This window comes from Phoxinus phoxinus, assembly GCF_949152265.1.
Source record: "Phoxinus phoxinus genome assembly, chromosome: 16".
Classification (NCBI taxonomy): Eukaryota; Metazoa; Chordata; class Actinopteri; order Cypriniformes; family Leuciscidae; genus Phoxinus; species Phoxinus phoxinus.
This window is the reverse complement of record NC_136891.1, coordinates 14378998-14404196: the sequence shown is the minus strand read 5'-3', so window position 1 is coordinate 14404196 and position 25199 is coordinate 14378998. Positions and strand designations below refer to the sequence as shown.

General features: G+C 41.0%; 1 protein-coding gene across 1 annotated transcript in view; it reads right to left on the bottom strand.

Annotated features, from left to right (window-relative positions):
- Window positions 1-340: 340 nt before the first annotated feature.
- Window positions 341-25199, bottom strand: part of gabrr2b (gamma-aminobutyric acid type A receptor subunit rho2b) — a 37851-nt gene continuing 12992 nt past the window's right edge. Inside the window, exons 3-9 of the mRNA XM_079639076.1 lie at window positions 22810-22877; window positions 20756-20979; window positions 19101-19183; window positions 18873-19013; window positions 14054-14206; window positions 2540-2736; window positions 341-966 (exon numbers count right to left, since the gene is read on the bottom strand). Of these exons, the coding sequence (XP_079495202.1) occupies window positions 667-966; window positions 2540-2736; window positions 14054-14206; window positions 18873-19013; window positions 19101-19183; window positions 20756-20979; window positions 22810-22877 (1166 nt within the window). The 3' untranslated portion in view covers window positions 341-666. The remainder of the gene's footprint in view (window positions 967-2539; window positions 2737-14053; window positions 14207-18872; window positions 19014-19100; window positions 19184-20755; window positions 20980-22809; window positions 22878-25199) is intronic.

Below are 25199 nucleotides of genomic sequence, written 5' to 3'. Positions count from 1 at the left end.
GTACAAGGTGGAACTTTTACCTCACACTTATATTCTTCAGTTATTGAAAAACTGTTGATATAATTACCTTGGACAAAACCACACATTATTAGCAAGATCTTAATTTCAAACATATTTGCCAATTATATAGATTATCAATTGCTAAGTAAATATGTAAATAAAAAAACACATTAAATATTAGATCAAATTAGCGCAGAACAAACTTTGCACTGCTAACTGTGATCGCGTCTAGAAACAGCCAAATTTGGAAATTTGAAAGTGCAGCGGTAAATTGCTATAATCTCCACACTAGCTTCCGGTCTGAGATGGCACAACATAGTGGTTTAGAGGAGAGCCAGCAGTCTCAGACCGGAAGCTAGTGTGGAGATTATAGCCTCATTAAGGTTAGGGTTATGATGGGGCGGATTAGACAACCGTCGGCACACTGTATGGTGCTGCGGCTCTGCAATCTCCTTTAACTCCAGTGCGTCTTTAGCCCTGTTGTACCCTACATCTGGCTTGTCCTCAAGACCAATGCCAGGACACTTGTGCTGGATTCGAATCCGCCCTGCATCATATCACGTTGTCTCTTTACTTTCAATCAATGGCAAAAACCAATTTTCTTTTACTTTCGTTAATATATAAGCAGTATAATATTCTACAACAACAATCCCTTTGCAAGACAACTCAGCAGTACACAGACCAGTAGATGAGATTGAAGAATATAAAGGCCCCTGGGAAGATCATGCGAGAGTAGGCATCAATGGCGTGAGTGTTTTGGATGATACGGAAGCCTCTGAGGGTCTTCTTTTTGGCTGCTGTGGCCTCATTTGCTAAAGACAGGCACACCACCATGTGTTCCTGTTTATCCTCAGAGGAGACGGGAGCCTGGGTATATCCAGCCAGACCATTGACATCAGACTTACTGTACGTGTCATCGAGCAACATAGTCCTTGTGTGAGATATGTCACATGTGCAGGGTAAAGCCTAAAAAGGATAAACACAAACACTTTCGTTACCATTTAGAAAACTTTTATCTTGGCTGCAGGGTGCTAGATATGGCTTATTTAATTTAGGCTTGAATAAGACAAACAGGTAGCCCGCCTAATATTACCTAAAGTTACATGTAACTTTCAACAAGAGGAAAGTACTGTAAGACAAACTTTGAATATATCGGCTATACAAACTCATGAAAACCAAAAAAAGAGATTTGAAGTTTGAAGTGATATAGGCCTTGCTTGGTTGCTTGGCAGTTGTGAGGACATTGCTATATGGATATTTGTCACTTGAGCCCTTATGCATACACTAACTCTTTCTCATGGGAAGTAAGGTATTTTCAACATTTACAAGGGCAAAGCATGTGATTTTATAGCCATCCAAATCCAGAATGTCAGTGTTTTTCTTCTACCAAACCGGGTGAGATATTATGGCCAAACGATTGATTATTTTCTTAATTGAACTTACAAAAAAGGATCGGTAAGGATCGGTAACACTTTATTTTGATGGTCCCTTTTGAACATTCTACATGAGTTAGTAGACATGTAGCTGCAAAGTTACTTATAGTCAACAGAATGTGTTAAAGGGACCGTAAAAATAAAGTGAAACCAAAGGATCAATCCAAAAGTTGTTTTGTAATATTGTTTTTTGATCACTGCTAAGCTCCATATGGTAACTATTACCACAAAGCAAGGTAATGTGCATGCGTTTTAACTCTTTCCCCGCCGTTGACAGACTTTTCGGGAATACATGTTATAATTGTTATACAGTAGGTGCTATTACACATCTTCTGAATGAGTACTGAAACTCCGGATCCAAACACACGTGAAGAGGAAGCAGAAAAGTATTGCTTATGCACATGTCTTTGATAAAACACGATTTTCTCAGATTTTTTAAAGACAGAATTAAACAGTTGTTTTTTTTTAAAGCAGAGGATCTGTTCTTTCTTTTGATATATTGCATGTTTAGATATTCATGCAACAAAATATTCTGGGGGCCATGACATTTTTGTGAAAATTATCAAAAAAAATAAAAAATTTATATGCAGGGGTAAAAATAGACTTATTTACAGAAACTGTGTACACAAATAATATTGTGTCACCACTCAAATACAGCAAGTAAGAAGAAAAAGAAGAAATATAACTAAATCATGTAAACTTCTAAATTTAAAAACTTCCATTATTGTGGCAGCAACAGGTGTAAAATTTGAAAATATGTATAGATTTATATCAATTGGGGCTTGGCTGACTAATCATTTTACTAGGCCAAGTAGCCAGGTCAAGTGTTACCATATAAGAGGTTGTGTTAACTTCTTTCTGATCATTTCCACATTTTTAACACGGCATTCAGTTTGGATAGATAAAACTATTTAAACCATATCGCACCGATTTTCCTATTAATAAATGTTGTAAATCTTGGGGGTTCCCAACAATATGTTTTGTCAAGCCAACATAATAAAGATGACAAAATTAAGGTTAATAATAAAGGCAAGTAATAGAGGAGATTAAATAAGGATAAATAAGGAGATTTTCTGAAAATGATTGAAAATCATTTGTGTATTTACCTTCTCTCTTAACTTGCGATCCTTCCCATCATGCACTGTGGTCAAGTAGTTTACCGCAGCATACTCAAGTACCGATAAAAAGACGAAGACGAAGCTGACCCACAGGTAAATGTCCACGGCTTTGATGTAGGAGACTCTGGGCATGGAGGCGTTCACTCCAGTGATGATAGTGGACATGGTGAGCACCGTCGTAATGCCTACAGGAAATCACAGGCAAATTCTCCCACAAATAGTGTGTCTCTATTTCACCTCCACACCAACTAGAACTACCCATTTTGCATTTTAATGATGTGTCTTTTTCTTTCTTTCGTCTACACTGTGGCATGTTTTATTGCAGTGGCAACTGATTTTAAGGGATAGTTCACCCAAAAATGAAATTTCTGTCATTAATTATTCACCCTCATGTCGTTCCAAACGTCTCGGTTACTAACGTAACCTCGGTTCCCTGAGATGAGGACCTAGAGCCTTAGCTTACGCTACGGGAGAACCCCTTTTTTTCAAAAAGTTTGAAGCCAAAAATTATCCTTTAATTTTTCTTTAATTTAAAATGCACTTGCTGCAGCAAGCAGATCTAAGCAAGACAGGTTGCGCGCTTATTGGCTGCTCTGCGGCAACTGCTGCAACCCGCGCCGCCCATAGTTGCCTTGGTTTCATCGACTGAAGCGATACCAGACCAGAGCACAAGCACGGCAAGGTTACGCAACACTCATCTCAGGGAACCGAGGTAGTAACCGAGACGTTCCCTTTCGAGAGTACTCTCGTGCTGCGTAAGCCTTAACTTACGTTACTCTTACTCTCTCAGTCAAAGTCCCCGGGCAAGTGCCCCGGGCTTATAAGACGAGAAAGTCATAATATTCCGGAATATTATGTTTATTCATATTATATTATTCATATAATGAATGAATGCTTAGCACATTGTAGCACAGTTAATGCAGACTTAAGTCAGGCAAGGTAACTGCAAGTGGCATTGTTAAACCGATAACAGTCTAGCCTGTAAGGCGGGAACTTCTAGGTTGTAAAACCTGATAAATGTAGACGGGGAGGCCCAGCCTGCCGCCATACAGATATCCTGAAGTGAAATCCCACTGGACCAAGCCCAGGACGAGCCCATGCCTCTAGTAGAGTGAGTTCTGACGCCCAGGGGGCAACAGAGTCCTTTGGATGCATAAGCCAATGAAATACTGTAGCATCGACTATCCAACGTGAAAGGCTCTGTTTTGTGGTAGCCAACCCCTTAGCGCGGCCACCAAAGTATACAAAGAGCTGTTCTGATAGTCTGAAACCAGCAGAACGCTCCACATAAATCCTCAGAGCCCTGACAGGCCAGAGAAAATTTGCATCTCTCTCGTCATCAGATATAGGGAGAGCAGACAGGTAAATAACTTGCGCTTAGGAACATAACCATGTTTTGGTTTGAGGATGACTTTAGAATCATTAGGCCCAAACTCAAGACAGGTAGTGCTCACGGAGAGCGCATGTAGGTCACCCACAAGCTTGACTGAGGTGAGAGCCACTCTTCGACGGTGGTCTGGCTGCAGCGAGACTTAACCGGCGTCGTTTCCCCCTTGTGGTCGGGAGGGTTTCGGAGGCTCAGGGTTTAGCACAATCCTGGGCCTTGGTCCCCGTGGGGGAAGTGGTCGACGAGCGATGGCGAGCTTCAGCGGGCGGACGGCGCTGGAAAGCTGGCGGTGGTTTTTTGGTTTTCGTCGCTCGCAGGGCTAAGTCAGTTGCACTTGTTATGGAAATTTTACATTTAGATATGTTTCTTTTACTTTTAGATGGGTACAACTTTTATTAACGATGAAGATTCATTTTTACTCATAAGCATTTAAAAGAATATAATCAAAAGCACATTATTAAAGATATAAAACTAAGTTTTTATAAATGTAAGTTGGAATAGGCTTGCAGGAACAATATGTTCTAAGAAGAACTAAGTAGCAAGTGACTTTTAGACTATGTGTGAAAAATATGTGCGCAGCTTTGATCGAACTAAAGATAGACGAGATGTGTGAAAAAGAGCAGCATCAAAGAACAGGAAACTTTTGCAGACATGACGTTGCTCAGACCAGTTAGAATTTGGGTTGGACATGAGATAATGAGCTAAGACATCTCCATTTAAGGTAACAAAGGATTTTTACACAGGGTGTGTTAGGGTATATAACCTTGGCGAAAGGGACTAGCCTTCGCCTTCTCATGTCAGATGCTCTCTGCGCGAGAATGCCATGGACCTTCTCATACTTAGACACTGTCTGTATGTTGAACGCTTATTTCATGCATGAAATAAAATACTTTGTTTAATCTCTTGAGAATCGACTTTGTCTCCTTCATCCAGGTTTTAATATTGAGTAATTTTCCACAACAAATGGCGACGAGGATGCGATTGCAAAACCGATGATCGTCGTGAGGGGAACAGTTGACTGGCCATCCCGAGAGAACACTCTACGGCTCAATATCCTCAAGCTTGAGGAAAGAGAATTGTTCAACTCCTCACGACGACCTAGGTGGACGCAATTAAAGAACTCACAGACAGTGAGACTCACAAGACGGTGAGAGAAAATTTAAATTATTCACATGGTGGATAAGAAAATTATTTGCGTATTGAATATTTTTTCTAAAAGGGTCAGAGTTTTGGAATAAGCGTTTCCAAACAGGGTTTGAGAATAAGCCTAAAAGTAAGTTCTCAAATGCCATGTGTTAATTCTTCTCTAAAAGGGCCAGAGTTTTGAGAATAGGTCTGATAGAAAATTTCTCAAACACCAGACAAGGTGCTCGTTCGAAGGTTCGGACATTAGAGGAGGCAATTGTTTGGGAAAGACCTGCATCGACGGAGGCAGGCAATTTTGAAAGTCCTAGATTGACGAATTTAGGCAGGACGTGGTGGCCACGCTGAGAGGAAAATTAACACAGTAAATATAGTGCGTGGTGACCACGCGGGGGAAAATATTTAAATACGCAAATATAAATACTGTTGATTAAGAAGAAGGAAAGAGGAAAATTTATAGGTAAATATAAAGTAATAAAATAATTAATAAATACGCAAATATGGATTAATAAAATTAATTAATATAGGGAAATTGAACAAACAAAATTGTCTAAGTAAAAATGTGTAACGAAAATTCAAAAAAGAAGGATGGAGAACAGGTTGATTTCTCGAAGGGTTCATAAAAAATAATGGACAAAGCAATAGGAATTTGGTATCATGAATATGTGCCGTATTTAAAAGAGCAATATGGGTTCAATGGGGGTTTAAGCGTGTCACATTTGACAAAAACAAAAGCAAAATTGGTCTACTCACGTTGTCAAGAGGAAAGACAAGACACATAGAGAAACGCATTATGCAATCTTAAAAATGACATATCTTTGAAAAATGACGTCTGACATTGTTTCTTCTTCTCCCTATTATGGCATTGTTTTTTTTGTTTGTTTTTGTTTTGTGAGAATAAGATAGGAGGACAGGATGTATCCGGCTCATCTTCCACCTCCTCGCAATCCTAACCAGATTCCAGCAGCCGCAGAAGGACGGGGTCACGCAGTTCCTAACGCACCACACAAAGAACCATACCACCGCTCTGCAGCCCTCCAGAAAATGAAAGTAAAGACTTTGTTCTTGGATGGATTGGACAGTGACATTTCAAAAGCAATTCAAAAGAGCTGTGTCGGATGGCAACTGGCCTCGACAGCAGAAATGAGACGACACGCAAGACATCATGAAAGTGCAGCGAAAAATCAACGCAGCCAAGCAAGACAAAGACCTCATGTTGGCCCTGGTGACAATGCAAGGTGTGTATATGGGCAACAACGACTCCACCCATCACCAACAGAACCAGAGAGGCAATGGTAGAGGAAGAGGCAGAGGACGTGGTCGTGGAAAAGGACCAAACTGTCAACAACAACGCCAAGAGCCCTATGATCCAGACAAATGTTTCAAATGTGGACTTAAAGGACATTGGTATAATGATTGCCCACACGGCAAAGGCAGGAATCAGGCGGATTGAAAGGAGGAGGAGGGGGTGAGCGACGGGGTTCCTGTCTCTCCAGCAGATGAGTATAATTTACCTTTATTTTCTGATTATGCTCTATGCAATGAAGACTTGCTTGCTAGGGTTTTTCTATAAGGCTAATTTTTCTTTACCCTTGATAGAAATGACTGTTAATGACGTATCTTTACTATTTCTGCTTGACACGGGAGCTTCCAATTTTGTAATTAAAGCCACAGAGTTTGAAAAACCAATTCCACTCTCTGGTAAGACGACTTCTTACAGAGGTGCAACTGGTCATGTGGCCATAGAACCATATTCGAAAACCCTTGAGTGTTCAATTGAAGGGGAAAAATAGAATAAAAAATTAAGCATTGTTTTTTAATTACTAAGTTATGCCCAGTGAATTTAATGCGAAGGGATTTACTTTGTAAGTAGGGTGTTTTTGTTTACTGTGGTGATCAGGGCTTATCAGCTGACATGAGAATGACGCATGAAACTGAAAGCACAGAGGATTTTTCTCTGTTTGTATATGAATGGCAAATTTCTGACACATGTCTGACCACAAAGCGGCTCATGACAGAGTGTTGTCATCTTCTGAATCTATGAGAGACTCAGATTTACATTGCACTTCTCATGTAAGCACTGATCATGATGATGAATATGCGCAGCAATGATTTAATGTTGACATAGAAATTGTGACGACTGACTATGTGTATTGGACTGACCAATGGTGTTTTGAATGTGAAATTGACTGACAAACAGACAGTGTTTTATGACATGGAAAATGCACAAGCCATATATCACTGGCCAAACCAGTGAAGGCTGAATGGCGTGACGCGGGTCCCTTCATGGCCAGGTGCCATGAACTGACCGACTGGGTCATAATAGATCAAAAAAAAAGAATGATCTGCCAAAATGAAGGTACCAAAAATAGCCATGTCATGAAACACAGAAGTTTGGGAGCAGTCACAGTGTTGGATGAGGAAGTGAAACTAAACAGACTGAGTTTAACACAACTCCCTGTCATAACAGACGGGTTGGAGAGAGTTTCCAAAATGTTTATGGGCTACTGATAAAAAATTATGTAGGTCTGATTGCAGATTGTGAGCCGATTCAAATAAAGACCAAATCCGACTATAGACCAAAAATAAAATGCAGTATCCACTAAAAAGGAAGTGGCAGTTTGTAAGTGCCAGGCTCATACTTCGGGTAGTGATGACGTTTCTAAGGAAAACAGGGTGTCAGAGTTTAGCAGCGAAGGCTGTAGCTCGACTTCCTGTTCAGATAACCACAGCAGCACGGCTGAATGAGGAACTAGGTGACAGCTGCGATGGAACAGCATGCCTCTGCCTATGATAAAGAGAAATGGAAGAAGGCAGGCCGTGAATATAAAAATGGACAATGGGGCCCCAGAAACAAATGGAGATGTTTACTATTATGCAAAATAACTGATTTACCAAAGTTTTTTCCACAGTGGCAGCAGATTTTTGCAGCAGATGTTTGATTTGTGGTATTAACAATGTGGGGAGGGGTCAGGCAATGAGACAGGGGGGCATCCCAGGCCGCAGAGACCATTCTCAAATGTAATGCTCGATTATATTGAATTATCAAAATCTGACAAAAAGAGATACTGCATAGTGGCAGTCGACATGTTTTCAGAATGGGTAGAAGCCATGCCAACAACAAAGGCAGATTAAAAAAGGAATGGCAAAACTATTCCTACAAGAAATTATCCCACCATGGGAATTTCAAATCCTGAAAAATTATTAAGTGACAATGGTTCACATTTTGTAAACAGTGCAATTTCAGCAGTTGAAGCATTCCTGGGTACATCCGGAAGCGGGAGGAGCTAACTTACATGAGAATGAGAAAGAGGGGACGCGCACAGCTCTCATCATTTGAGATTCTGTTTGCTCGCCCACCTCAGATGGACTGGGAGGCACGAAATCCTCGAACATTGCCTGACACCACTATTTGTGAGCATGACATGTTGCAATATTGTGTTGAGCTGGATAAGGTGTTCTGTGATATCTCAAAACAGGTCCAGGCAGCAGTTCCAGAGCCAGCTGAGACGGCCCTGCACAGCTTCCGGCCAGGAGAGTTCGTGTTGATAAAGGATCTGAGACGAAAGCATTGGAAGGCGAAAAGGTGACAGGGACCATTCCAGGTTTTGCTGACAACTCACACTGCGGTGAAAGATCCATGGGACGCACTGTCGAGAAGCATCAGCTCATGCGGTAGCTGCAACGGAAGAAGAAATCCCACTCAAAGCTAACGAGTGCCAAACAGAGATCAGACTAACCAGAGACGTGTCATCCCGTAGGTTACCAATTTGAAAACCACCGTCACTGGAGAGCAGACGAATCAATAGTAAGAGACGATTGTGCAATTTCAGGAGTGGTCAGAACTGTATCAAGGACTTTGTGGAACTTTAACGGCGTGGGCATTGAAATAACCTGTCTGATCATATCAACTAGACCTGCCCTGAGACCAAAAATACATCGAGAAACGGGACTGATATCGTTCAAACAAGAACATTTTCTCGCCTGACAAGGTTGTAATGTGTGGCAATAGGTCACTAAATCTTATCCTCTTAATTAGTGTGGCTGTAAGCCTAGCACGAGATGATAGCATATAGAGGTGAAAATGACAAAGGGAAAATGGGGTAAGACCATGTATTTTTGTAAGGATCCATGTCAAGGGCAATATGTGTACGGAGGTAATCAGGATGCTATCAGAGAGGGTCTATTGACCAAGGCGGGGTATGTCTCACTTCAGGGTGATTAAATTAGAATATTAGAGTGATGCCAGAGTTTTTGGAATTAGAAGAAATCACTGAAAATTTAGGAGAATTAATAGGGTTAATTCCATGTACTATGTAGAAATTACTGAATGTGAAAATTCTATAGAAATCAAATCAATATCTCCAAAGAAAGTCAAATGCCAGAACCCATCAGAACACAGTACTAGAGACTTTGACAGGGTATGGGCAGTGAAACCACAATTAGGCGACGTATGTCTATGTAAATTAGGGACCCAACAAGGGGCAATAATGGCTGGTACAGCACACTGTAAAACCACGATAATCATGAATAATAACAAATGTATAACATCTAATGGTACAAATATCACATGTCCAGGTGACGACGATGACCTCGGAGAGACAACAGCTTGAACAGTATGTGCACACCCTTCCTAAGAAATGGATGGGGTGCTGTTATCCAGGATTTTTAGATGTAGGAACGGAGGTTTATTTGAAAATATGCAAAATGTTAGTAACCTCTTGTTGTTTTAATTTGACTGACGTCTTTCAAAATGTATCAGACATAATAGAACACATGAAAATGGCCATAGCCACTCCAGATGAAATGTCATCTTCACTAGATAATTGGTTCTTGGGCCTGCAGGGGTGGACGAAATTGTTAATAAGTACCATTATGCCAATCGGATGTTTGATTTTCATTTTGATTTTTCTTTTGATGATTCCATGTTTAATGAATTGTATTTCTAGAATCACGGCTAAGGCAGTGACTGTAACAATGGTGAGAATGAGTCCAGGGGAATACACAACAGTGATAAGTAGAGCACCAGAGGACGAAGTTAAGGTGTCAGTGGCTGATGATGATGAGGATTATGAGAACAAGAGCGAACATGAGTTTGACTAGAAAATTAAGTAACTATGGGGAAAATTTACCTGTTGTAAATTACTATGCATATGAAAAAGTAAATGTCAAATTGTGTGTATGTTCTTTGAATGAACATATGGGGGATTGTTATGGAAATTTTACATTTAGATATGTTTCTTTTACTTTTAGATGGGTACAACTTTTATTAACGATGAAGATTCATTTTTACTCATAAGCATTTAAAAGAATATAATCAAAAGCACATTATTAAAGATATAAAACTAAGTTTTTATAAATGTAAGTTGGAATAGGCTTGCAGGAACAATATGTTCTAAGAAGAACTAAGTAGCAAGTGACTTTTAGACTATGTGTGAAAAATATGTGCGCAGCTTTGATCGAACTAAAGATAGACGAGATGTGTGAAAAAGAGCAGCATCAAAGAACAGGAAACTTTTGCAGACATGACGTTGCTCAGACCAGTTAGAATTTGGGTTGGACATGAGATAATGAGCTAAGACATCTCCATTTAAGGTAACAAAGGATTTTTACACAGGGTGTGTTAGGGTATATAACCTTGGCGAAAGGGACTAGCCTTCGCCTTCTCATGTCAGATGCTCTCTGCGCGAGAATGCCATGGACCTTCTCATACTTAGACACTGTCTGTATGTTGAACGCTTATTTCATGCATGAAATAAAATACTTTGTTTAATCTCTTGAGAATCGACTTTGTCTCCTTCATCCAGGTTTTAATATTGAGTAATTTTCCACAACACACTGCGCAGGTCTCTGAGAGCCTCTGGGTCCGGACCAACCTCGTCCATAGTACGGAGAAGGTTGGCCTGAAACACTTGAAGCACCGCCATCGTGTGGAGTGCTGATGCAGCTTGACCGCCGGCGGCGTAGACGCGACCGGTGAGAGCTGACGTAGTCCGACAGGCCTTTGAGGGGTGAGCGGCCTTAGACTGCAATCCAGTGGAGGGCGGACAAAGGTGCGTGGACACAGCCTCTTCGATAGGGGGAAGATACTGCTAGCCTTTTTCCTGGGCGCCACCTACAACGGAGAGCGTCGAGGAAACTGAAGTTTTCAGCCTGGTGGAAAACGGCGCCTTCCATGATTTAGTTAGCTCGTCATGGAGTTCTGGAAGAAACGGGGGGGCCTTTGCTGAGGGGAAGCTTTCAAAGGATATATGCGCGCCGGATGGCGCAGCGGGAGACGGAGGCTGAAGGCGGCGTTGGGAGAGTGTCCGAAGCCGGCTTCCTCATTCCTGCAGTGCATTGGCTCGTCCCGCTCATGTGCTGTTCAAAGCTTCTTCCAGAGTCAGCGAAGAGGATCATTTGCTGAAGCCACGCCCATTTTGGAGGGATGTGACACACGGAGGGCGCGTAGCCCCACGTAGCAGAGCTGGGACGTACGTCATTGGTTCGTACGTCCCAGCTGCCGCTCCATAGGTTGCATCAGTTGCCGCAGAGCAGCCAATAAGCGCGCAACCTGTCTCGCTTAGATCTGCTTGCTGCAGCAAGTGCGTTTTAAATTAAAGAAAAATTAAAGGATAATTTTTGGCTTCAGTCTTCTCGAGAAAAGGGGTTTTCCTGTTTTCCCGCAACACGAGAGTACTCTCAAAAGGGAACCCGTAAGACCTTCGTTCATCTTCGGAACACAAACGAAAAATATTTTTGATGAAATCCAAGAGCTTTCTGTCCCTCCATAGACTGCAACGTTATTATCACTTTCAAGGCCCAGAAAGGTAGTAAAGGCATAGTCCATGGGACTACAGTGGTTCAACCTTAATGTTATGAAGTGACGAGAATACTTTTTGTGCGCAAAACCCCCCACAAATAATGACTTTATTCAGCAATCTCTTCTCTTCCACATCAGTCTTCTACACTGTTCACGTAGTGTAAACAGTGCAGTGCTTCCTGGTTCTCATTACTGGCCGGCTCCTGAGTCAGCATCACACGCATGTGTTGTGTGTTTCATGTTTCATCAAAAATATCTTAATTGTGTTTCGAAGATGAACAAAGGTTTTATGGATTTGAAAAAACATGAGGGTGAGTAATTAATGAGCAAAATTTTGTTTTGGGGTGAACTAACCCTTTAACATGCAATGGCTGTAACAGTTGCTATGTCAGACTGTTTCAGTTCATTTCAATTAAAAGTTCAACATCATCTGCATGAATCTTAAAGGAACACTCCACAGTTTTTTCATATTAAACTATGTTATTCCCTTAACTAAGACGAGTTGATACATACCTCTTTCGTCTCAGTGCGTGCACTCAATCGCTCTGGCGTGCGGCGACACTTTGATAGCACTTAGCTTAGCCCAGTTCATTCATTAGGATCCAAACAGAGATGAAGTTAGAAGCGACCAAATACCTCCACGTTTTCCCTATTTAAATACAATTACACGAGTAGTTACACGACCAAGTATGGGCTACAAAATAAAACGTGGTGCTTTTCTAAGCGGGTAAAATGGATAACTATAATGTATGGTGAAATAGCACTTGGGAGCACTTCGACTCGGCGCAGTAATATCATCACTCCTGAGGAGTATTCACCATACTTGGTTGTGTAACTACTCGTGTAACTGTATTTAAATAGGGAAAACGTGGAGGTGTTTTTTGCACGCACTGAGACGAGAGAGGTATGTATCAACTCTATGGGCCCAGCGCAATTGACTTTGTACACTGACGCAAGTATCATTCCTATTTTGCACCCGCGCACAGCGGACTTTTCCCTCTACAGACGCACGTCGGTAAATTAGGAAATGAACTTGCGCTCGCGGGGGTGGTTCAGCGCAAAGAGGAGGCGTGTTTTCCGGCGCAAAACTCCCCTGATGCTATTTTCCAGTTTTAGAAAGCAATTGCGCCACTGACCAGGAAAAAAACAGTCTAAAGACAGTGGCGCGTTGTGCGTTAGTGATATGGTATTTTAAGGGCGCGTGCTTGGCCATAATGTAGCGTGTTAACGCGCATCCACTTTGATTCTCTCATATAAACAGACGCAGCAGTTTTCATTTTTGCAAATCATACATTATTACAAGGAAAAATATTAACACACGAGGGAAATCATTGTTGTGTCCGTAAAGATGTGAAAAAGATCTATCTAGATTTAAAAAAAAAAAAAAAATCTAGATTAGGCTACACATTTACCCAAATTATACGCCTGTTTAACCGAAGCTAATTTGGGTGGGTTTCTCCCATCATCCCCATACAATGTCACTTCTCTGTGTTTTACGGTCCTGACGAGAACGTCGGTCTCCTCGGCTGTGAATCGCTCCTGGCGTGCGCCGGCAAATCCGCCGTTATAATAGCAATCCGCCATTGAACAAGCGCGCCTGCTCTTAAAGGGAATGTGAGAGGACGCTCTAATTGGTTTATTTCACGTTACGCCCAAACCACACCTATGAATAATGAAGCTACTTCAGACCAACCCCTTTTCGTTTATCGAGTCGTTTATCCATAGACAGTATATAAAGCGTTTATCCCGCCGGGAAAATAGCAACAGCGCCGGGATCCGCCCACAAAGTTACTTGCGCTTTGCGCTTTGACACTTGCGTTTCAGATCGTTAAAATAGGGCCCTATGTCTTAGTTAAGGGAATAACAGTTTAATATGAAAAAACGGTGGAGTGTTCCTCTAAGTCTCAGAAAGCAGTCGTTGATTAATTTACTGAGATCTCATGCTAAATAGTTTTCAACCTTGATTCAAATACAGACCAATTAATAAACACTCTTTGCACACCAGGATGGTTGGAGAAACAAGTAGTCCCCTTCAAATATACGCATTGTTATATTTGGCTGTCCAAACAAATAAATAGGCTATTGTTGAATGTAACACAATATTCTAAGATTATAAAGGAGAATATTTGTATCTAGAACTGTCAGTGTTTTACAACCCCAGTGGTTTCACCTAATGAGACTCTGGCAGGAACGGCTCGTCGGTCGATCCAGAAGGACACCCATGACAGCATGACCATCAGAGTGGCGGGAAAGTACGTCTGAAGCAGGAAGAAGAATATATGACGACGCAGAGTGAAGTTGATGTACAGACGATTGTACCAACCTGCAGGAGATATGTAATTAGAGCATAGAATTAAATATATGGGGGGGGGGGGGAGTATTCTGATTCTAAAGACTGAGCAAAGACTGACTTAATTATTAAAGAGATAGTTCACCCAAAAATGTATATTCTGTTATAATATACTCTCGTTCGTTATGTCGTTCCAAACCCGTAAGACTTTCGTTCATCTTCGGAACTCAAATGAAGATATGTTTAAGGAACCAATAAGGTTCATTCTCATGTTACGCAGCACGTTTGAGCTTCTGCAAGAACCAATGAGGTTCATTCTCATGTTATGCAGCAAGTTTGAGCTTCTGCAAGAACCAATGAGGTTCATTCTCGTGTTACTCAGCACGTTTGAGCTTCTGCAAGAACCAGTGAGGTTCATTCTCGTGTTACGCAGCACATTTAAGCTTCATCAAGAACCAATGAGGTTCATTCTTGTGTTACGCAGCAAGTTTGAGCTTCTGCAAGAACCAATGAGGTTCATTCTCGTGTTACTCAGCACGTTTGAGCTTCTGCAAGAACCAATGAGGTTCATTCTTGTGTTACGCAGCACGTTTGAGCTTCAGCAAGAACCAATGAGGTTCATTCTTGTGTTACTCAGCACGTTTGAGCTTCTGCAATAACCAATGAGGTTCAGTCTCGTGTTACGCAGCACGTTTGAGCTTCTGCAAGAACCAATAAGGGTTTAGTCTCGTGTTACGCAGCACGTTTGAGCTTCTGCAAGAACCAATGAATGAGGTTCATTCTCGTGTTACGCAGCACGTTTGAGCTTCTGCAAGAACCAATGAGGTTCATTCTCGTGTTACTCAGCACATTTGAGCTTCTGTAAGAACCAATGAGGTAAATTCTCGATGTTACGCAGCACGTTTGAGCTTCTGCAAGAACCAAAGAGATTCATTCTCATGTTACTCAGCACGTTTGAACTTCAGCAAAAACCAATGAGGTTCATTTCTGTGTTATGCAGCACGTTTGAGCTTCAGCAAGAACCAATGAGGTTCATTCTCGTGTTACGCAGCACGTTTGAGCTTCTGCAAGAACCAATGAGTTTCAGTCTCGTGTTACGCAGCACGTTTGAGCTTCTGCAAGAACCAATGAATGAGGTTCATTCTTGTGTTACGCAGCACGTTTGAGCTTCAGCAAGAACCAATGAGGTTCATTCTTGTGTTACGCAGCAAGTTTGAGCTTCTGCAAGAACCAATGAGGTTCATTCTCGTGTTACTCAGCACGTTTGAGCTTCTGTAAGAACCAATGAGGTTCATTCTCGTGTTACGCAGCACGTTTGAGCTTCTGCAAGAACCAATGAGGTTCATTCTCGTGTTACGCAGCACGTTTGAGCTTCTGCAAGAACCAATGAGGTTCAGTCTCGTGTTACGCAGCACGTTTGAGCTTCTGCAAGAACCAATAAATGAGGTTCATTCTTGTGTTACGCAGCACGTTTGAGCTTCAGCAAGAACCAATGAGGTTCATTCTCGTGTTACTCAGCACGTTTGAGCTTCTGTAAGAACCAATGAGGTTCAGTCTCGTGTTACGCAGCACGTTTGAGCTTCTGCAAGAACCAATGAATGAGGTTCATTCTCGTGTTACGCAGCACGTTTGAGCTTCTGCAAGAACCAATGAGGTTCATTCTCGTGTTACTCAGCACATTTGAGCTTCTGTAAGAACCAATGAGGTAAATTCTCGATGTTACGCAGCACGTTTGAGCTTCTGCAAGAACCAAAGAGATTCATTCTCATGTTACTCAGCACGTTTGAACTTCAGCAAAAACCAATGAATGAGGTTCATTCTCGTGTTACGCAGCACGTTTGAGCTTCTGCAAGAACCAATGAGGTTCAGTCTCGTGTTACGCAGCACGTTTGAGCTTCTGCAAGAACCAATAAATGAGGTTCATTCTTGTGTTACGCAGCACGTTTGAGCTTCAGCAAGAACCAATGAGGTTCATTCTTGTGTTACGCAGCAAGTTTGAGCTTCTGCAAGAACCAATGAGGTTCATTCTCGTGTTACTCAGCACGTTTGAGCTTCTGTAAGAACCAATGAGGTTCATTCTCGTGTTACGCAGCACGTTTGAGCTTCTGCAAGAACCAATGAGGTTCATTCTCGTGTTACGCAGCACGTTTGAGCTTCTGCAAGAACCAATGAGGTTCAGTCTCGTGTTACGCAGCACGTTTGAGCTTCTGCAAGAACCAATAAATGAGGTTCATTCTTGTGTTACGCAGCACGTTTGAGCTTCAGCAAGAACCAATGAGGTTCATTCTCGTGTTACTCAGCACGTTTGAGCTTCTGTAAGAACCAATGAGGTTCAGTCTCGTGTTACGCAGCACGTTTGAGCTTCAGCAAGAACCAATGAATGAGGTTCATTCTCGTGTTACGCAGCACGTTTGAGCTTCTGCAAGAACCAATGAGGTTCATTCTCGTGTTACTCAGCACATTTGAGCTTCTGTAAGAACCAATGAGGTAAATTCTCGATGTTACGCAGCACGTTTGAGCTTCTGCAAGAACCAATGAATGAGGTTCATTCTCGTGTTACGCAGCACGTTTGAGCTTCTGCAAGAACCAATGAGGTTCATTCTCGTGTTACTCAGCACATTTGAGCTTCTGTAAGAACCAATGAGGTAAATTCTCGATGTTACGCAGCACGTTTGAGCTTCTGCAAGAACCAAAGAGATTCATTCTCATGTTACTCAGCACGTTTGAACTTCAGCAAAAACCAATGAGGTTCATTTCTGTGTTATGCAGCACGTTTGAGCTTCAGCAAGAACCAATGAGGTTCATTCTCGTGTTACGCAGCACGTTTGAGCTTCTGCAAGAACCAATGAGTTTCAGTCTCGTGTTACGCAGCACGTTTGAGCTTCTGCAAGAACCAATGAATGAGGTTCATTCTTGTGTTACGCAGCACGTTTGAGCTTCAGCAAGAACCAATGAGGTTCATTCTTGTGTTACGCAGCAAGTTTGAGCTTCTGCAAGAACCAATGAGGTTCATTCTTGTGTTACGCAGCAAGTTTGAGCTTCTGCAAGAACCAATGAGGTTCATTCTCGTGTTACTCAGCACGTTTGAGCTTCTGTAAGAACCAATGAGGTTCATTCTCGTGTTACGCAGCACGTTTGAGCTTCTGCAAGAACCAATGAAGTTCATTCTCGTGTTACGCAGCACGTTTGAGCTTCTGCAAGAACCAATGAGGTTCAGTCTCGTGTTACGCAGCACGTTTGAGCTTCAGCAAGAACCAATGAGGTTCATTCTCGTGTTACGCAGCAAGTTTGAGCTTCTGCAAGAACCAATGAGGTTCATTCTCGTGTTACGCAGCACGTTTGAGCTTCTGCAAGAACCAATGAGGTTCATTCTTGTGTTACTCAGCACGTTTGAGCTTTTGCAAGAACCAATGAATGAGGTTCATTCTTGTGTTACGCAGCACGTTTGAACTTCTGCAAGAACCAACGAGGTTCATTCTCATGTTACGCAGCACGTTTGACCTTCTTCAAGAACCAATGAGGTTAATTTTCGTGTTATGCAGCACATTTGAGCTTCAGCAAGAACCAAAGAGGTTCATTCTCGTGTTACACAGCACATTTGAGCCTCAGCAAGAACCAATGAGGTTCATTCTCGTGTTACGCAGCACGTTTGAGCTTCAGCAAGAACCAATGAGGTTCATTCTCAAAGAACCAATGAGGTTCATTCTTGTGTTACGCAGCACGTTTGAACTTCAGCAAGAACCAATGAGGTTCATTCCTGTGTTACGCAGCACGTTTTAACTTCAGCAAGAACCAATGAGGTTAATTTTCGTGTTACGCAGCACATTTGAACTTCAGCAAGAACCAATGAGGTTCATTCCTGTGTTACATAGCACGTTTGAGCTTCTTCAAGAACCAATGAGGTTCATTCTTGTGTTACGCAGTACGATTGAGCTTCTGCAAGAACCAACGAGGTTAAGTTTCATGTTATGCAGCACATTTGAGCTTCAGCAAAAACCAATGTGGTTCATTCTGGTGTTGCACAGCACGTCTTGCAGAAGCTCAAACAGTCATCACATAATTTTTCACAATGCCTTGTAGATGATCAAATTTAAACACGATGCACGACTGCAAATGCAGTCCTTTAATAAATCCAAATGCATAAAGGTAAATCCAAACAGAGAGTGCAATAAACACACGTAACATAGACAATACCCGACAATGCCAGACTTTTTTCTGTTCTTGTTGTCTAGTCAGTGATTCTGCTTGTTAACCGTATTAGTAATGGTCAATCAGTAGTTGTAGATTGAACCTGCTTTATTAATTAACTGCTAAATCCACTACTTTTACTCTCTGCTGATTTCTGTTTATTTAACACTGTAATGGGTATTTACGGATAACATATTTACAGTATTCTGTTTACATGAGCTCCAACTTAATCGCAGCCATAATGGCATTATAAGTGTGCCCATAAAGTGCATGCAATTAAAAAAGAGGGATTTGAATGCAAGTCAGTATAACGTTAAAACAACATTCAAATCAGATGTCAAATAAACAGTTTTGACCTTTATTTGCATGCAACACAAATACAATTCGTCCTAGATGTCTGGGAAACGAATAAACCATAAGAGTACAAAGCGACAGCACGTTATGCACTAGTAGACAACTGAAACTGAAACCGAACTGTGTAGTTTAGTCTTTTAAAAATAAGCGTGTGCACCTGTGCTGCTGTAGAAGGCCAGTCTGGAGGTGGTGTGGAACTTCTGAATGAGGAACTGAGACAGAGAGATCTTGTCATCCGTGCTCAGAGATTCATCTCCACTCTGCCAATAGAGCATCAGGTCTTCATCAGTGTAAGCATCTGGACACACAGCAGACGAACAGATGTTTGCAGAGACTCAAGATGTGATCCTGGACATCAACATCAGGAGAAGTGTACATCACTCACAGCTCTCCAGCTCTAACGTGCAGGTCTGCGTGTCCAGCGGGAACCGGCTGAAGTCCATATTACATGCTGAAGTTACAGTCACCCTGACACAACGAAAAAACACTTACAAACAGGATTGTGACAGCACAATAAAAGCTACAGCTGCGTAAGCATGCAGGTTCAGGTGTCCAAGCATTCGTGTTGGTATACTTGAGTAGATTGTTTGTAACGGTGGCAGGCCCCAAACAGAATTTAAATGAGCAAATTAAAGACACGTATATATATATATATATATATATATATATATATATATATATATATTATTTTTTTTAATAGTTTGGGCGCCAGACAAGTTTAATCTTGTCAAATGACATTTTTAACCCAGGATAGCTAGCTCTTTAAGCCACTGGTTACAAACAAATATGAATCAGAATCACACAAAGAAAGTTCAGTTTCACAGTTATATTCATTCTTTTCACAGAAATCAGACAAAATTTCAGTTTCATCATCAGCAAGGAATCAGACAAACTAAACATAAAAAAGAAAATACTTAAGCTCAAGTTCAAAATACAGTCTTTCCACCATTTTTTTTTTACTTGTTCAACAATAAAGAAAAAAAACTAAATAACAAGTTAAAGTTGTTGGTGCTGAGGTAAAAGTATCTCTGGAGAACTGGTCGGCAGATTCAACACTCCATACTCAACGAGTGTTAGAGGAGAGGAACAACAAAAAAAGAAAAACATTAATTAGTTAAATCAAAACTAACAGTTAAATCACCCGTTCAAATATTATGACACTTCACTGTAGTCCACAACACAAAATACTTGGGGAAAGTGGTTGCGTGAATGTTGGAATAGGTTGGCTTGCGTGTGGCACAACAGTGTGTGTGTGTGCTCTTGTTTATGTGATTTATGAGGACACAAATTTGTATAATGACATTTGTATTACACTGGTATTACAACTTAAACATGGTTTATGAGGACATTTCTTGAGTCCTCATAATTCAAATAGCGTAAAAAACATAAAAAACAATGTTCTATTAAAAACTTAAAATGCAGAATGTTTCCTGTGATGGGTAGGTTTAGGGATAGGGGCAGTGTAAGGGGATAGAATATACAGTTTGTACAGTATAAAATGTGTGTGTGTGTGTGTGTGTGTGTGTGTGTGTGTGTGTGTGTGTGTGTGTGTGTGTGTGTGTGTGTGTGTGTGTGTGTGTGTGTGTGTGTGTGTGTGTGTGTGTGTGTGTGTGTGTGTGTGTGTGTGTGTGTGTGTGTGTGTTGGCCGATAATGGCAGGAAGGAACGTTTTTGATGATGTGAGGTTTAAAAAAACAAACAGGTAAGACAGGGAATCGCCTGGAGAACTTGCTCACACTCGTCAGCATAAAAGACAAGTGTCACTGTGCAGCCGGTGCCCAGAGGTTCAGCGCACACTCAGTGTCAATCGCCACGGCAATTCATGCTCACTCTAGCGATCCACCGGAGCTCAAACACAGCGTCTCACGTCTCACTGACTATGCGTTCGTCTCAGGCAACCCGTTCCTTTTTTCCCACTGCTTCCTCTCCTACAACCCCATCTTATATACTCATTTCCTCACTTTCAGATAATTGATTTCCCTCCTCCATCCAGTCACGCAGCTTACGTTTTTCCGTACTGCCACATGTTTGTTGTACTGACCTGAGGCTGTAGAGCACATGTCCATCGGGGTAGACCCTGATCATGATGTTCTCCGTGGTGGTGTCGTGGATGAAGGATCGTTTGGAATGGACAAAGAACACGTCAGGAACCCAGATTTTCTTCACCAGTCGACCATCAAAAGTCATGCTTTTATTGGTTTTACTGGGAAAAGATAGTCGCTCGTCCTTCCAGTAGTGTCTCAGGTACAGGGTCATGGTGAAGTCCTGTATGAAAAGCACAACATGGATTGACTTTTCAAGCACATTGTGTATTATTTTGTTTGTTAATGATAATAAATGTGAACATACTTTCTCCTATCCCAGCTTAGCATGCAGAGTAAACTGTAAGTAAGCCATTCTTAGGTTTCTGGCATTTTGTCAAAACATTGATCTTTTTGTTTGATCACCCCTTTGAAAAAACTATTCATATTTGATACATCAGGCTTTTATGGTCCATATAGTCATATCTCAGAGAGATCTTTATAACAGTATAGCAAATACATAAAAGGAATATAAATATAAATATCAGCTCTATAAATGTCACTATATCTGCCAATAAAAGCTCTGTAGTTTTAAAACATAATGCAATGCAATACAAAGATTGTTGAAAACGTTGAACAAATAAACGTTGATGACCATTTTTGATACTCAAGGATAATTAAAGTAAACCTAATTGCTTCAGTTCAGTAAGTGTTCATTTTGAAATAACAATATGAAAGATATTCTTAAGTTTAAAATCAGTAGAGATTTCACAGCAAAAAGACATGTGAACCACAAACTAAAGATGGACGTTTTTACAATTATACTAAAAGCACTTTTACTTGCTAAAAAAGTATGAACTATCAATCAATCTGACCTGTACAACAGGTTTTTTCAGCAACGATTTGATCATTGATAATTTAGCAGCCGTAGGTTAAGAAGTAACATTATGAAGTACATGTCCAGAAACTTCGCTTTCATTGCGGCGGTATTTGTACAGATATCCGGATGCACATTAACATTCAATAAATGAACATCTGTTGTCAGTTATTCTTCATGCATGGTTCTACACTGAGTCAGTATTATTTCAAAGAATGACCCAGTAATGTTTTGTTTATATGTGGCTGGCTAAATTACAGTGGTCTTGTGACTAAAACTGTACCATCAGATCATGTGATCTCAACCATGACAGATGACGACCCTTAAGTAGAATTAAACCGCTTAGTTCACCTTTACCGATGCAGATTAGTACAAATAAAATAGCTTAGTCCGATCTAAGCCTGAAAAAATGTGATTCACTATATTTTGATGGTCCCGTTTACACATTCTGTTGACTATAAGTAACGTTACACATGTCTACTAACTGTCATTAGAGTGTTAGTAGAGTATTGGTAGACTGGTAGTGTTAGAGTTAGAACGAGTTGACGTAGTTGCAAAGCTAAAGTCAACAGAATGTTCATGAGGGACCATCAAAATAAAACGTTACCAAAAATGTATGCAAGACATGCATTTCCAAACTGTTTAAATCCTTGGTGAAATATTACCATCTGTTGGCATTACTGAGGGATGCCAGCCCTTTTAACAGTTTTCATCAAGCCGGATGGACTGCACATTCTGATTGGCTGATTTCTTGTGATGACACTGGGTAAACCTCATGGATTATCCTCTACTACGTGACTCATTGCATATTATGTAAGATCAAATCCACGCTCACTAGTAAACATCGGCACTGATATGATAAATAAAAGCATATCTAGACACATCTCTAATGCTTTCAGAAGGGATATTAATCACAAGCGCTGAGATCTCCATGCAATCTCCATGATGACTACAAGACCAGTTCAACATGAATAACAATCACATTCTCATTACAGTAATGGGTAAAAATGATACATTATTTTTACTTTAAAATATTTATGTATTAGTTTCATAAATGCTGAGTTTATTATTTGCAAAGTAAACCCCCCCAAAAAAAACTTAATGGCTACATTTTATTTATGCAAAACAGTTTGTTTGTTTGTTTATGTAATGTGCCTTGCATAATAATGAATAATTCATAACAATCACAGATCTTACCATATCTACTTCTGAGATACTGTCCAAACTCTCTACCTGTACATCAACACCCACTGGTATAGCTGGACCTGAGAAGAAGAGAACAGTGTTAGTTTCAAAGGTTTTATAATGTGCATTTTTATATTTAAAGGATTATTAAAAATCAAATTATTAAAAACTATTTACACCCCCACGTAGGGCTGTAAACGATTAATCGTGATTAATCGAATCCAAAATAAAAGTTTGTGTTTACATAATATATTTGTGTGTATTGTGTATAATTATTTTGTATATATAAATACACACACATGCATGTATATATTTGAGAAATATTTGCATTTATATACTGCATATTTTTATATGATTTATATTATATATAAATATAACTATTTTATATATAAATAACAATTTTTTCTTAAATATCTCAATAAGAATAATACATTTCTTAAATTTATATATACGAAATAATTATACACAATAAACACATATATTATGTAAACACAAACTTTTATTTTGGATTCGATTAATCGCGATTAATCGGTTACAGCCCTACCCCCACGGCATAAATAATAGCATACTATGAAACAAGAAATCCAAGGCACTCACGTTATTAAAAAAAGCTTTTAATAATTTAAATAGTATTACAAAATTAAATATCACTGACATGTTACGCTAGAAGAGCATTCATCAGGGTGTGGATTTCAGATAACCAAAGAGATATTCTATATGATCTTGCAACATCAAATGTTTACCATATGTTAAGCCCTCATTTGATAGAGACATACCACGAAATAATGCCACATAGCAAATGTACCAATCAAAAAAAAGAAAGAAAAAAAAGAAGTGAAAACATGCATTTAGTCAGTCTTTGTCTGTCTCCACCAAGTGTCAGCCTCACACATCACGTCAACGAACCGTTTGCTGACTGTCTGTCGCATAAGACACACAAAATTCAAAACACTTTAGGAGTTTTTAAGTAACCATCTGGGAGACGTGTTTGTCATGTTCTTTAATTGTCCTATAATTGAGCAGTTATCAACTAAACGCTGGATTTTCAAAAGCTTGTTAAGTTCATGGCATAGAATCTTTATGTCAGGGTTGCTGTGTGTATAATCCAAAATATAGGTGCGGGACGAAGAATAAAGATACTTTTTATTAGCAAGCAACTTTATGTCAGCGTTGGTTGCAGCAGAGATGAAACAGGAAGTGCAGCCGTCTTTATTTAGAAACAAACTAAAAATGCAAAGATGCACGGACCACTTGTTTTTCGATGAGGAGCCGAGCAGAGCCCGGAGTCAGCGGTGGTCCAGGAAGGAGCTTACACTCACTCTTTGGAGAGGCTCACTACCCAGGTGGGCACGATGATGGCAACCACTATACAGTGGGCAAACCTCTGCTTGGAAACAGCCTTCCCTTCTGCTGGTCTCCGTAACAGACAAGAGCTGGTCTGAGGTCCAGAGGCTTTGCATTCCGTCCAGTTCTAACCGCAAGGAGCAGAATGGATAGAGAAAAGTCAGGGCTGGGTCTGCCTCCTCCGGGGCAGCGCTTGCAGGCTCACCACCTGGTCCCATTTAAGGGAGAGGTAGGAAACTTGGGCATGTCCCCAAAATGCGTGTAGGTCCCCTACCTTCTTGATAGAGGCAAGCAAGCAGGAAAACTGTTTCTTTAAAAACAGGATTTTTAACTCCGCTACCTGCAGTGGCTCAAAGGGAGGTCTCTGCGTAGAGTAGTACCAGAGATAAGTCTCAAGAAGGTATAGAGGGGACGCAAGGCGGAATCAGTCTCCTTGTTCCCCTCAGGAACTTGATTGATCAAGTCGTGCTTCTCACGGATTTGCATCCACTGTATCATGATGTGCGTTAATATAAAGGCAACATACATTTTGAGGGCAGAGGGAGACAGCCCTCGCTCCGACCCATCTTGCAGGAAAGAAAGCATGTAAGTGATCGAACACTTTCGGGGGTCTTCTTGGTGAGACGAACACCACTCAACAAACAGGTTCTATTTCAGGGCGTAAGCATGACTCATCTTCAGAGGGTGCTCACGCAGAAGTGATGGTGTCTACGACATGTTTGAGGTAGAAGACTAAGAACCTCCGCTTGTTAGGAACCAGACATGGATTTCCCAGAGGTCTGGACTCGGGTGCCAGCAGTGCCCTGTCCCTAAGATGCCTCAGAGGAATGGTCAGGAAGGTGGCTGTCGAAGGAGCATAAATTCAAGAGAATTAGGTCTGGTTGGGTCATTAAGGGGCAACTAGCAAGACCTGCTCCTTCTCCTCCCTGACTTAGCACAGTGCTGTGCAAGAAGGGTCACTGGGGTTTTAAACGCATTTCTGCGATGGCCCCGGGGCCAGCTGTGTGCCTGTGTCTCCGTGCCAAGGGTTCTCTGCTCGGTCAGGGAGTAAACAACTG